Raw genomic sequence first — 14,555 nt, forward strand, 5'->3', positions numbered from 1 at the left:
AAAAAAAAAAAAAAAAAAAAAAAGGGAAGAAAGAAAGAAAGAAAGCAAGCAAGCCACTGAGTAAAAATGGGGAGAAAAATCTGTCCCAAGTCCTAGGAACTGAGATATAATGGTTTAAAAAACTGCTGTATTTAAAAAAAAAAAAAGATTGCTGTGTTTATTATATCAGACAGTTGACTTACACAATAATTATATAAATAAGGACGTCTAAATTTTTTTATTAGGGAGAACCCGAATTCACAGTTTTTCCTGTTCTGTAGAAATTCTAAGTTATGTAATCCTTTCTTCTAGGTATATGCATATAGACGAACAAAGGTAATTTGGGGGTCTTAAAATGCCCTTTTAAACTTATTCATAGAATTTCAGGGCTGGAATAGTTCTTAGTAAAAATCTGATCTAACTGCCTTACTTAATACATGAAGAAAGGAAGCTTCCTGCCAAGTTACTCGGTCACATGTATGCATGGTTCTGTACATTTGACAGTCTGTCTGTCTGATTTCTGACATTTACTACCCGCGTGCTGGATTAAGAGGTCACAGGCAGAATTCACACGGAAGACATACACACCAGACACGGCACTGCCACGTTACCTCTGCACCTCTTCCAAACAGGCCTGCCTTTTCTCCTCCCGTGGCCGGGGTTTTGCGCTTTCTTCAATCAGGGCACCACTACCTTCCAGTGAATCAGAGCGGGTGTCCTCGAAGCTCGCAGCGGGCACAGAAAAGTCACCCCCAGGCCCTACGGGACTTTCAATGGAAGACCTCCTCTTTCTTTTCTTTGACTTCTTCTTGACCCGGCCGGCTTCCTTACTGCCTTCTGCGGTCCTGACCTCACCGACCCTTTGCCGTCCTTCAGAGTATGCGTTCTCGAGACTCTCAGGCCTCGGCAATGCCTCAAGTTCCTGGTCATGTGCAACTTTTCTCTTTTTTTTCTTAGACTTTTTTTTATCGGCCGATACTGGCTGCTGTGTGATTCCGTCTCTGGGGCCCAGAGAAAGCTGGGTTTCCTGCTCCTGTGGTTCCGACTCGGGCAGGGCGAGGCTTGCACACGGGCTCTCTTGCTCGGTGCCCCAGGAGCCCACGTTCCTCCGATGTTTTCTACTCTTCCTCTCCCTACCTTTATGACACAGCTCTCCCGACTTGTGTTTATGTGACTTAGGAACTGAATGTGGTTCGTCTGTTTCAGGCTCTTTTGTTGGCGTCTGTTCCTGGCTCACATCAACATACACGACATCGACATTCCTCCTAAGATTCTTTGGTGTGTTCTCGATATTTTCTTTATCCACCACGACATACACCTCATCCACCCCCGAAGCCCTGCGTCTTTTCTTTTTATTCTTTTTGGGGACAGAAGTGGCCTTTTCCATCTCATCACACACTTCTGACTTTTTCAAAGGGGAAGGAAGAAGATGCTGGCAATCCTTTCTTTTTTTCTTACTCTTGGTTACGTGAGACTGCTCGCTGGCCAGAGGGGAGTCTCTGACACTTTCATGGACGTGCCTTAGTTGTCCTTCCTTATATACTGAGTACTTTTTCTTCTTCTTGTCAAAAACTGGAGTGTGAATTTCCAGGCTGCTCGATTCTCCTTCCATTCTGTTCCTGTGGGGAAACCTGACAACAATGGTTTATTTTGACAAGGCATTTTAAATATCACCCTCAGGAGGAAAAAAAAAAAATCACAGAAAAATGAGATTGGGTGACAAATGACAAGGCTGGAGTCATGGTTATAAATTTAAAATTACTAAATGCATAGGAGGCTCACTGTAATTTGCTGTCTGGTCCCGCTGCCTTTAAGATACGGTAAAAAATAGTTAACAGAGAACAGTGCCCAGCACGATCAGGGCCTTGTCCCCCTCCAGGCTCGTCTTTTACCTCTCCTGTCCACCTCTGTACTCTAGCCACACAATGCCTTTTTCTGGGTTCCTCAAACATGACACAATCCTTTTCTTGGCTCAAGGTCTTATAGCATACAATTCCCTCTTTCTAGAAGGCTCTCTGCTGCCTTTCCACACTCTCTCTCTCCCTCCTGCCTCCTTTCGTCCTTCAGAGCTTGGCTTGAGTATCATTTCTTTAGGAAAGCTTTCCGTAACTAAAGTGATACGTTATGATACAATACATATTAAGTTTAAAACACACAATTTTATGTATCTTTTCTGAATAGACAGTCATAAAATTATAGGCATGGGGATTGTAATTAGCAAATGCAGGGATCAGGGATAAATATAGAGCCAGTTTCTCTTCTGTAAATCTTTTATTTCTTTTATTAATTGGGGTAACAAGTACCGGGGTGTTTGTTATATTTTTATTTACACTTATTTGAATGCTTGAAATAGTTCACTTAAAAAGCAAGAGGAAGAAGAAGGATACAGATTGCTTTCATTTGTTTAAAAACAAGAGACTGGAGGATATAAATGTATAAGTATTTACAAAGGAGGAGAAAGAGGAGAAAGAGAAAGCATTCCCTGACCCCTTGGGCTCGGTGCGTTCCAAGATGATATACTTTCATAGCAAACTGTACTTCCCCTTTGTAGCACTGAGCCCAAATTGTACTTTAAAAAATAAACAGTTATTTAACTAGCCATTTAATGTCTGTCTCCTCTGCTAAAAAAGTAAACTCCAAGAAAGAAGGCAGTTTGTTAGTCTTGTTGCCCTGTGTATTTATTTCCACCTCTAGAATCCACATTCTGGAATTCCATCAGAGATGTTTCCACGCATCTTTGGGTGAGAGGGAAAAAGGCCTCTACAAAAGCTCTAGGCGCCTCCACTGAAGGGGAGATCCTGGGGCTGGGGATCTGGCTTGAGGGCATAAATCCACGTGTTCTTTCATACTCTTCCCTCCAGCCACACAATTCTCAAATCTTCCTCACTACCCACGAGAAGTTAGGGACCCTACCCCTTCCCCTTATCTTCAGGTTCTTCCTTCTGCAGCAACTCTCCAACAATCTTTAGCCTCCCCTAACTTAAAAAAACAAAACAAAAACAAAAAACAAAGATGCAACCATCCTCTCACCCTGAAGTCCCCTCTAGCTATTCTCCTTCCTCCCCTGCAAAGCGCAAATTCTTTTTTTTTAAAAGATTTTATTTATTTATTCGACAGAGATAGAGACAGCCAGCGAGAGAGGGAACACAAGCAGGGGGAGTGGGAGAGGAAGAAGCAGGCTCATAGCGGAAGAGCCCTGTTGTGGGGCTAGAACCCGTAATGCCGGGATCACGCCCCAAGCCGAAGGCAGNTAAGGCAGACGCTTAACCGCTGTGTCACCCAGGCGCCCCCCCCTTTTAAAAGATTTTATTTATTCGACAGAGATAGAGACAGCCAGCGAGAGAGGGAACACAAGCAGGTGCTAAGCACAAATTCTTAAGACAGAACGTGCTCTCTCCAATTCCTCACCTTCTACCCACTTCTGAACCCACTTCTTTGTAGCTCCCCCCCCCCCCCAGCTGAGACTGCTCCAGTAAGAGTGCCTATGACCTCCAAGCCACTAAATTCAAGAGTCACTTTGCTGGCCCATCTTTCAGGACTTCTTAATAACAATGAAGAAAGCAAATAATTTCTTTAAATATTCTTTTCCCTTCCTGTCTCCACCCTCCTTCTCTTTCTTTCAATACCTTTTAAGCTTCTCCCTCTGGTCTCTGGAACTCAGCACAGCCTTTTAAATATATAGTTGCTCCCCACCAAAACTTTTTTCCCTTTAAGGGTTATTTATTTAGTTTTAGAGACAGAGAGAGAGAGCACGAACATGAGCGGGAGGGGCAGAGGGAGAGAGAATCTCAAGCAGACTCCGTGCTAAACACTGAGCCCAACTCGTGGCTGGATCTCAGGATCCTGAGATCACGACCTGAGCCGAAACCAAGAGTCTGAGGCTAAACTGACTGAGCCACCCAGGCACCCTGCCCCATCAAGACTTTTTAATGGTTTCTTTGTCATTTTTAAGATCAAATCCCAAATCCTTACAGACCTACCATGCCCTTCATGATCTAGTCTGGTCCATGCCTACCTCTCCACTTAACATTTCTCTCTGGGTTTCAGACACCCTTCTTCTTTCAGTTCCTAGAACACACATGTTCTTTTTCATTCTCAAGGACTTTTTCAGAAGCAACTTGTTCTGCTGGTGATGCTCCTTCCTGCGAGTTACCTTTCTCCGCGTTAACTGGTCTAAGTCCGAAAGTCACTTCCTCAAGAAGGCCTCTCTCTAAAAGCCTGCCTGGGTCCGGGCTCCCGGGACGCAGTTGCTCCCTGGCACTCCGCGCCGCTGGGACACGATCGGCCTCCCAAGGCGTGGCATCTTGTCCGTCTGACTCCCAAAGGCTCCCGCGTGCTCGACACATCCGCACAAGCACCTGTGCCCATCGACTGGGAACACGCCACTTCCCGCCCGGCCGGGATGTGGCCAAGCCTGGTCCCGGGCCTCTCGCCGCTTGTGGGGTGCGGCAGACACTCTGCTCTGCGGCGGGCGCTCCGGGGCCGAGAAAGACCGCACCGGCCGGTGTCCGACTCTCGATCCTCTCCTGACCAAGACCCAAGCCTCGGCTCCCGTGGGCCGGCCGCGGCGCAACCTCCGCCAGGAGACCTCGGCCAAAGGCGGCCTCTGCGAGGCGAAAACACCACCACCCACCGCTGGACTCCACACGCGCATCAAAAAACCCCAACAACCGAAAAGCCGAAAAGCGCTTTCAACCTACCGCCCAAAGCGCCGCCACCTTTTTTCCAATCCGGAAATGCTGCCGTGGTGGAAACGGAAGTAGCCGTGCGTCGCTTCCGGCTCCGCCTCGGCGTCACGCTGCCATGGCAACACGCCCGCCGCCCCGACTTGACGCAGGCGTAGTAGCCGTGGGGTTTCGTTCCGGGGTCGTCTGGGAGTGGGGTGAGGGTGGGGTAGACAGTGATCCCAAAACTGAGAGAGGGGACAGAAGTCCCCGCCTGGCCTCCTAGCTCGCGCGTGCGCTCCACTTAGTCACGTTTTTGCGGAGCTCTGTTCTAGTCCGGGAGTGAATCAGGCGGTGAGGTCCCTGACCTGAGGGCGACGTAACACATCAACCAAGATCGTGTCAGGTGATCCTGCAAGGAGAGGGAAAAAGGAAAACGGACTGTGCCGGAGAGTGACGGCGGACAGCGAGGGCCACTGTAGATGGAAGGGCAGGCCCTTCGAGGAGTAACATTTAAGCTGAGTTGTAACCGAAGACGGCGAGCAGAAATCTAGATGGAAGATCGTTCAGGCTGGAAGCAAGGGTCAAGGCCCTGCGCTTGGTCGCTGCGGGAACTGGAAGCCGGCCAGGGCCGCCGGAGCGGAGTGAATGCAGGGGAGGGTGGTAGACGTTGAAGACAGAGGTGGACAGAGGCCGCTGGGCTAAGCTTACATGAAGCTAGAAAGAGCCTTGTCGTCCAGTCCTCCCATTTCAACAGCTCCCTGAAGAAACTTGGCTTATGATTCAAAGTAGTTTTTAAGTGGAGGCCAGTATATAAACCACTCAAACTTTTAGACTCGTTGAATTGTGAACACAACCATATTGGCAACTAGTTTTTTCACAGAATCCTCTAACAAGTCCGTGTGGGTATTGTAGGATTATCTTTATTAGGTGTTGAGAGCCGCACCCTCTGAATGAGAAAACTAGGGCTTAACGTAACTTGTCGAGGGGGACTTACGTGGCCCAGGCAGGATTCAAACCTGTGCTCTCACCGCGACTTCACTATCCTGCCCCTCCCTGTGACATAGGAAACAGGTTGGGGTTCCGAGCCCACCGCCAAGAAAGAATTCTTGAGATGTCTTTGGTGGGGGGGGGGGGAAAGTGGTTTTTATTAAAGCGGAGGATAGGACCTGTGGGCAGAAAGAGCTGCACTGGGGTCATAAGGAGTGGCAGATTCTATACTTTCAAGTTGGGAGGGGGTTAGGGATAGTGTAAATCTCTAGGGAACTTTGGAAGCAAAGTTTTCAGGACTTGAGGGGGCTAGCTGCTGTTAGGAAAAAGTCATTTATTACTGTCTAATAAAACTTTAGTCATGAGACCCTTCAGATGTATATTGGTGCATCATATGCTTGGGGGATGTGTGCAAACATATATCTTGGAGGGTAGAGATAAAGGAAGTTTCCAAAGGAATTTTTTTTTTTAGATTTTATTTATTTATTTGACAGAGACAGCCAGCGAGAGAGGGAACACAAGCAGGGGGAGTGGGAGAGGAAGAAGCAGGCTCCCAGCAGAGGAGCCTGATGTGGGGCCCAATCCCAGAACGCTGGGATCACGTCCTGAGCTGAAGGCAGACGCTTAACGACTGCGCCACCCAGGCGCCCCTCCAAAGGAATTTTTAAAAAAGATTTATTTGTCAGAGAGAGAGCGCGCGAGCACAAACGGGGAGCAGCAGGCAGAGGGAGAAGCAGGCTCCCCGCTGAGCAAGGAGCCCAATGCAGGACTGGGTCCCAGGACCCTGGGATCACGCCCTGAACCAAAGGCAGACGCTCAACAGACTGAGCCATCCGGGCGCCCCTCCAAAGGAATTTTTATATGTTAAAGTAGACTTACAGGATCCTGGGGGTCAGGCTGAGATTGCCTTTTGCCCTTAACAAAGTATTAACATTAAGGCAGCTGAGTTCCTAGAGGAATGTCACTCTGCCTGCTTCAAGGACTTGTCGGTGGGCTGTAGGTAATAAGGAAATTTAATTTTTCTTTTGCCTTTGTTTCCCACATCATCTACACCTACCACCTGACTTCCTCTGTGTGAGCTGCCAAGCAGATTTGATTAAAAGTGCACAACCTGGGGGTGCCTGGGTGGCTCAGTCATTAAGCGTCTGCCTTCGGCTCAGGTCATGATCCCAGGCCCACTTCCCCTGCTGGTGTTCCCTCTCCCTCTGTGTCTCTCTCTGTCCAATAAATCAATAAAATCTTTAAAAAGAAAGTGCACAACCTGTATTTCTGTGAAAGTCTGAAAGTGAAGCAGCCTGGAGAAATCATAAATACATATCATATCACACACCATCACCACCCAACAGCTGCTCCAGTCCCAGAGCCTTGTGGGTATTTGCACATTTAATGGAGATGATGAGGGGTGAACGAACCCACAAAAGGCTGGAACTAGAAGGGACTAGAGATCATCCAGGCCAGTGGTTCCAAAAGCACTGTGCCAATCTCCTGGGAAGCTTTTAAAACGTGCAGATTCCCAACTTGGCATACAGACATCAGGTGCTGCTATTACGTCATATTAAGATTCATGGACATGATAATGACACTGTGGTAATACGAGAATGTCCCATTCTTGGCGGATAGATATATGCTGGTGTTTAGGGTCAAATACGAAGCTGTCAACAGCTGTTTTCAAGATGATCAATGTGTGTCTGTGCCTGGTGAATCTGGATGAAATCCATATGGGTTCTCACTGTACTCTTTTTTTTTCAACTATTCTGTAGTTTTGAACTTTGTCAAAATCTTTAAAAAGTCCAAAGGGGAGGAAGGAGATTAAAAAAAAAAAATGCAGATTCCCAGATCCCATTTCCAGATATTCTAAGTCAGTGGATCTGTATTTTTCCACTGCCCTCCATTCTGCTGCACAAAGTTGGGCACCACTGATCTCATTCAAGTCTAGACTCTCCTCACCCATTTCACAGGAGGAAAAACTGAGGAGCCGAGAGGGTGACTGATACAAGACCACCCAAGCGGATTAGCAGAAACATCAAGCATATGCAGATCTCTACTTCATCATGAAAACTTCAGCGCTCTAGCCGTGTGTGTGCGCGCGTGTGTGTGCGTGCGTGCGTGTGTGCGCGCGCGTGTGTGCGTGTGTGTGTGCGTGTGTGTGTGTGTGTGTGTGTGTGTAGAGGGTAGGAGAATAAGGGGCCCTGAGTGGAGTGGGGTGGGTGGAAGGAAGTCTCTTTGCCTCAGAAGTCAAGTGTAAACGGCCTTCTAGAGTCCCGTTGCTTTTAACACAACCTAGTGGCGATTCTTGGGTTTTTCTCATATCTATTTAAGAAAACTCTAACCAGGTCCACTTTGGTGGCCACCAATAGTTTCAAAAAAAGAAAACCGGGCCGGCAGCCCCGGCGCCGTTGGCGTCCCGTCGCCATGGAGACAGACAATTCCATTCTCCCTCAAGGGGTGGTCTTGATTTTCTGTCCGTTGCCAATCCGCAGGGCGGTGCCCAGAAGTTGCTCTGAGGAACCAGAGGGCCTTATGTAGGGCTTTCTGGCTCCTTGCAAGGAGGGCGCGGCGCGAGGCGGGTGCTCCCCGCTCCGGAGGAGGCCTGGCGTCTGGGGCCCACCCCGGGGCCCCAGGTGGTGCGGCCCGGAACTGGCGGTGGGCCCCTCGGAGCTCTGCGCCCCCCTCCGCCAGCAGGGAAGCGCGCCGGCTCCAGCCAGCCTGCCGACCTCCCGCAACCTCCTCGGGATGCCAGAGGCCCAGAGCTCCCGCCAGGACCCCCGGCGATGGAAGAAGCAGCCGGTGCGCCGCACGGTCAGCCAGATCTGCCCGCCCCCGCGGCGACCCCTGACCGTGGCCGACATCCGACCCGGCATGGAGAACGAGAGGCTGGGAGTCGTGCGGGATTCCATGTTTCAGAACCCGCTCATCGTCAAGGTGAGCCGCCCCCACGCCCGCCACCCCTCGGCGCTCGCCCCCTCGCTGGGCACCCGCGCTGCCGGGGATTCTGCCGCCAAGCCCCGGCCCCAGAGCCGCGGACCTAGCGCAGTGTGGCAAGCTCCCGCCCTGGTCCAGACAGACCCGGATCTCCGTGCGGTCCCGGGCAGGTCGCGTCGCCTCTCTGCACCTCAGTTTCCTAATCCTCAAAGTGGGATGATAGTGGCGCTCATCGAAGGGAGTGATGGGGAAGGTTGACTAGGGGCCCCTGGCGCAGCGCCGGACACGCGGCGAGCCCGCAGGGTTGGCTGCCGCTGCTTACCCGGGAGCCCGCCGGTGAACCCGCAGGGGGACCGACAGGGAACACGCGCCCAGACTACGTCCTTCCTCGCCAGCTGCCAGCCCTCTCGGGGTGCAGGCCGCGTCCCCCCTTCTCTGCACGCCTGGGCTGCTACGATCCAGCGGGTGCTCTGCATCTCTCCTGCGAGCATCACTTCCCAGGGCAATTTGCGTCCGATCATGCTCTTACCCAGAATTACAGCCCTAAGAGGAAAGAGCCGGAAACTCTGCCCGAGGGGGCTCGCAGGCACGGACGAGGGAGGGAGCTGCGGTTTCTTAACTAGACTGTCCCCCCTTTTGTTGCACCCTCCCTCACTTCCGAGAGCTCGGGACTGGTGATCCCCCAAGGCTGGAGTGGCATCGCCGCGCCTTCCCGGGGCCACAGGAAAAGCCAAGTTGAGGTTTGGCCCTCGGGGAGCTGGGCAGGGAGCAAGTTTATCTTGTGCCACTGGGAGGCAGTGTGCTCTCAAAAATGCGCGCTCTGCCCGGGGTGCCAGAAGTGGAAGGAGCAGCTGGTAACCATGGATTCATTAACAAAGTATCTGAACGCCGGTGCATTAGAGCCCAGGGGTTTTTGTTGTTGTTTTGTGGGGGGTTTTGTTTGTTTGTTTTGGTTCAGGGAACCTGGGCTTTCTTAACATCGTGCTAGAATTAGCTGAGTTCACTGGCTCCTATGAAAACATTGACTCTCTCCTCTTGCTTTCCCCAAACTTTGTTCCTGGCACCCTCCACTGCGGGGGCGGGGTTGGGGGGGAAGCTGGCTTATCACACTAGCACCCTTCCATTTAATGTGTTCCTTTTCTTAGCACCCCCCCGCCCCCCCGCACACACACCAAGTGGAACAAGGTCCTTTATTTATATCTAGGTGAGAAGAGCCACTCAGCAGACAGATGGGACAGATGGGGCTCAGCATGCTGGGATCAAGGGGAGAATCCAGTCCTCCACCTGATCCGAGGCTGCGTTAGTGTTAGGTCATTGCTTTCACATAGTGGGCCAACTCCATTCTGCTTACATATGAAATAAACAGCATTATAGAGTTATTCGTATTCTCCCCGGCGAATTAGTAGTGTGAGATGCCCACCCCAAGCTGTATAGGGCTGACCTTTGAAGAATTTGGATTTGATCTTATCTGGGCCCATTTATATGCAGATTAAAAAAAATACCGTGTAGTACTGTAAATATTTTTTCTCTTCTTTCATTTTCTTTTTTTGTTGTTTTAATATATTTTTTAAAATTTTAAATTTAAATTCAATTAATTAACATAGAATGTATTATTGGTTTCAGAGGTAGAGGTCAGTGATTCATCGGTGTTATATGATGCCCAGTGCTCATTACATAATGTGCCCTTCTTAACGTCCATCTTTGATTTTCTTAATAACATTTTTTCTCTCGCTTACTTTATTGTAAGAATACAGTATGTAGTACATTTAACCTACCCAGTATGTTAACCGACTGTTGGCTGTAAGGCTTCTGCTCAGCAGAGCTGTTAGTAGTTAAGTTTGGGGGGAGCCAAGAGTTATAGTGGTGGGGCGCCTGGCTGGCTCAGTTGGTAGAGCATGTGACTCGATCTCGGGGTGGTGAGTTCAAGCCCCACACTGGGCATAGAGCTTACTTAAAAAAAGTTATAGTGGAGTTTGCAGTGTTCGGGAGTCTGTACCCCTAACCCTCTGCCTTGTCCAGGGGTCAACTATATATACATACACACACACATATATGTATAGTATATGTATAATATACACATATGAGTAAAAACCTCCCCTCTGTCTTTTCCTTTTGCTCACCCTATATATCCCGAAGGACAATATTTGGCCTCTGGATGGCACTAGCTGAACAGCTTCCAGAATGAATTCCATCCCTGATTCCCGAACCTGTACTTTAGGGTTGGAGGATGTGCAGATGACCAGCCCACAGCTGGGGGTTCTGTCTTCAAGGCAAGAGAGGAAGAGCAGGACCGCCCTGGCCGGTGGTGACCCAGCCTGAGCAGCAGGGGGCCGCTTCCAGCCTTGCTCCGGTGTGATGGTGCCTGGCTCTTCTCGGGTCAGGGACAGCTAGCCTTTCCTCTCTACTTTCCTCCCTCTGGTTCTTGATGGGTTCTAAGCGCTCTTTCTGTAGCAGTTAAGATTAGGTCCACATTTCGATATTGACCTCTGCTACAAGATTTTCTACCAAAATCTGGCCTAAGTAAAAGTTGCAGAGACATCGAGAGCAAGAAGGAGGCTTGACTGTGACCTTTCCCAGACCCCTCCTTACGGGTACACTGAGGCCATCTGTGGTGGGCTCTTGGCACAAAGTGGTGGCAGAGCCTGCGTCAGAAGCTGCATTCACTGGCTCCCAGCCCAGCAGCCCAGCATTATTTTCCCACTCCAAACAGCTTCCTGTCTTTAAATGAAATTTAAATTATGAAAACATTTTGGGATTTTTGGCTTTAAAGCAAAGAAGATTTGAAAGCATTCAAGATTGTGGAGCCTTTAAAAAACTATTTTTTTTAAATATGTCGCTGGGATTCTGTTGAGGCTTGGCTTGTGGGTTTCGTCACTGTGGCATGCCAGGGGCACAAGCCACGCTTCCAGACCCCCACGTGAGCACGTGCCTTCTCGTGTGTGGTAGAGGCGGGAGTGCCCTCTCCCGAGGGCGTCTCTAAGAGGATGAGGATGAAGGATATTTTGGTCTCGTCTAAAGTGTGAACCTGAAGGTTGCATCTATATTAAAAAATATACCACCTTAGGGATACTCATTGATTCCACCATATGGGGGGAGGGGTTCTCAGATTGTTTTCTCCAGTGAAGAGGATCAGGATTTGTTTAATTTAAAATGCAGACACACCGTCTGAACAAACCCAGCACCGCTATTTCACACCCATGGAATTTACTGGACGTATACACATCAGTTATTCAAAAACGTTTCTGCAAGATGCCACAGTAACCAAGTGAAAAGTGAAACACTCAGACATCCAAGCAGGTATTTTAACTACAAATGCTCAGCAACTCCTTGCCTCATTTAGAATCAAGCCAACTGGTTATTAGTGGGACTGATTGAATCAGCTGGCTGTTTTATGTGGCGGCAAAGGGACGTAAATATTTTCCATTAGAAAGGGCTTCTACTCTATTGTATAAAGTGACGTGCAGTTAGCCAGTTTTCCTTCAAATGTGACTCTCCGGGAAGAATAAAATTAAATCGAGAAAGAACCAAGCTTCTTTCTGCTTGATTCCCATTCCCCCACAATTCTGTGACTCAACACAGGATCCTGCTACAATAGCCTTCAAGTTTCCTTCACAGAAGCTGTCAGGGTGCACCCTGCCTGCCATCGGAACTCAGCTGATATCCTGTCAATACAATTACAGGGGAGAGACTGCCTGGTTTGCTCCACTGACAGCCTTGAATCTTCTGTCGCCCTGGAGAGGCAGGCAAGGTACAGGGGTGGAATTTATTGAATCGAGCACCCTTAGAAAGTGCACATGATCATGGCACCCGATTTTTTCATAATTTATTACTGACTTTGTTTTTCTGTGGGGGTTCATGTCACAAATAAGAAGGGCGTGCATTTGTGAAATAGAGTCGTAAAGTCATATCATCTGGGGCTGGAAGGAGGCTTACAGACATCCAGCCCATTTTTTTTTTTTTTTTTGAGGATGTTAAGGCCCAGGGAGAAGAAGAGACTCATCCAAGGTGCCCTCTGATCTGGTCACAGAAGTGGGGTGAGATTCCTGTCTCCTGACTTCCGGCCCCATGCTCTCCTGGCCACGTTACATAACCAATTAACGGCAACCCAGATTGGTTACTTCTATATAGCAGGCAGTCGAAAAACATTCACCAATGAATCTGATTCCAACATCATTTTCCTCAACATTCCTTCCAGTGTGAGCTCTGCTAATTTCCCGGAATTTGTTGACAGCCAGAAGTGTTTATTGAATGTTTTCTACGTGCCAGCACCATTCTAAGCCCTCCTGGGAGCCAGAGGCTGGGCGGGGGTCATAGAAACAACTTCAGATCTCAGCCCTTGCCCTGCCCACAAGCCACAAGCGTTAACCGTTTAGCTGGGGAGGCGGAGTGCGTATGTTTATATATCACTCGGCGCAGCACCTGCCTTGAAGCAAACTCTCAGGAAATGAGCTCTTACTGTTGCAAGCAAACACACACACACANCTTTAAAAAACTATTTTTTTTAAATATGTCGCTGGGATTCTGTTGAGGCTTGGCTTGTGGGTTTCGTCACTGTGGCATGCCAGGGGCACAAGCCACGCTTCCAGACCCCCACGTGAGCACGTGCCTTCTCGTGTGTGGTAGAGGCGGGAGTGCCCTCTCCCGAGGGCGTCTCTAAGAGGATGAGGATGAAGGATATTTTGGTCTCGTCTAAAGTGTGAACCTGAAGGTTGCATCTATATTAAAAAATATACCACCTTAGGGATACTCATTGATTCCACCATATGGGGGGAGGGGTTCTCAGATTGTTTTCTCCAGTGAAGAGGATCAGGATTTGTTTAATTTAAAATGCAGACACACCGTCTGAACAAACCCAGCACCGCTATTTCACACCCATGGAATTTACTGGACGTATACACATCAGTTATTCAAAAACGTTTCTGCAAGATGCCACAGTAACCAAGTGAAAAGTGAAACACTCAGACATCCAAGCAGGTATTTTAACTACAAATGCTCAGCAACTCCTTGCCTCATTTAGAATCAAGCCAACTGGTTATTAGTGGGACTGATTGAATCAGCTGGCTGTTTTATGTGGCGGCAAAGGGACGTAAATATTTTCCATTAGAAAGGGCTTCTACTCTATTGTATAAAGTGACGTGCAGTTAGCCAGTTTTCCTTCAAATGTGACTCTCCGGGAAGAATAAAATTAAATCGAGAAAGAACCAAGCTTCTTTCTGCTTGATTCCCATTCCCCCACAATTCTGTGACTCAACACAGGATCCTGCTACAATAGCCTTCAAGTTTCCTTCACAGAAGCTGTCAGGGTGCACCCTGCCTGCCATCGGAACTCAGCTGATATCCTGTCAATACAATTACAGGGGAGAGACTGCCTGGTTTGCTCCACTGACAGCCTTGAATCTTCTGTCGCCCTGGAGAGGCAGGCAAGGTACAGGGGTGGAATTTATTGAATCGAGCACCCTTAGAAAGTGCACATGATCATGGCACCCGATTTTTTCATAATTTATTACTGACTTTGTTTTTCTGTGGGGGTTCATGTCACAAATAAGAAGGGCGTGCATTTGTGAAATAGAGTCGTAAAGTCATATCATCTGGGGCTGGAAGGAGGCTTACAGACATCCAGCCCAATTTTTTTTTTTTTTTTGAAGGATGTTAAGGCCCAGGGAGAAGAAGAGACTCATCCAAGGTGCCCTCTGATCTGGTCACAGAAGTGGGGTGAGATTCCTGTCTCCTGACTTCCGGCCCCATGCTCTCCTGGCCACGTTACATAACCAATTAACGGCAACCCAGATTGGTTACTTCTATATAGCAGGCAGTCGAAAAACATTCACCAATGAATCTGATTCCAACATCATTTTCCTCAACATTCCTTCCAGTGTGAGCTCTGCTAATTTCCCGGAATTTGTTGACAGCCAGAAGTGTTTATTGAATGTTTTCTACGTGCCAGCACCATTCTAAGCCCTCCTGGGAGCCAGAGGCTGGGCGGGGGTGGGGGTGGGGGTG

General features: G+C 48.9%; 2 protein-coding genes across 5 annotated transcripts in view; one reads left to right on the plus strand and one right to left on the minus strand.

The window, feature by feature from the left end:
* Positions 1 to 4,728, minus strand: part of TTF1 (transcription termination factor 1) — a 24,781-nt gene extending 20,053 nt beyond the window's left edge. For 2 of the 4 annotated variants that reach the window (XR_858746.2, XM_002924366.4), the window contains exons 1-2: positions 4,680 to 4,728; positions 591 to 1,610 (exon numbers count right to left, since the gene is read on the minus strand). Coding sequence is in view for 3 of the 4 variants with exons in the window: in XM_002924366.4 (XP_002924412.1) it covers positions 591 to 1,591 (1,001 nt within the window). In the remaining variant the exon portion in view is untranslated. The other 2 variants (XM_019804996.2, XM_034664731.1) reach the window with 2 other exon arrangements.
* Positions 4,729 to 8,328: 3,600 nt separating this feature from the next.
* The window catches only part of CFAP77 (cilia and flagella associated protein 77), a 127,884-nt gene continuing 121,657 nt past the window's right edge, over positions 8,329 to 14,555 (plus strand). The window contains exon 1 of the mRNA XM_011231216.3: positions 8,329 to 8,555. Coding sequence (XP_011229518.1) covers positions 8,367 to 8,555 — 189 coding nt within the window. The 5' untranslated portion in view covers positions 8,329 to 8,366. The remainder of the gene's footprint in view (positions 8,556 to 14,555) is intronic.

The sequence above is a fragment of the Ailuropoda melanoleuca genome, chromosome 7, assembly GCF_002007445.2.
Source record: "Ailuropoda melanoleuca isolate Jingjing chromosome 7, ASM200744v2, whole genome shotgun sequence".
NCBI lineage: Eukaryota > Metazoa > Chordata > Mammalia > Carnivora > Ursidae > Ailuropoda > Ailuropoda melanoleuca.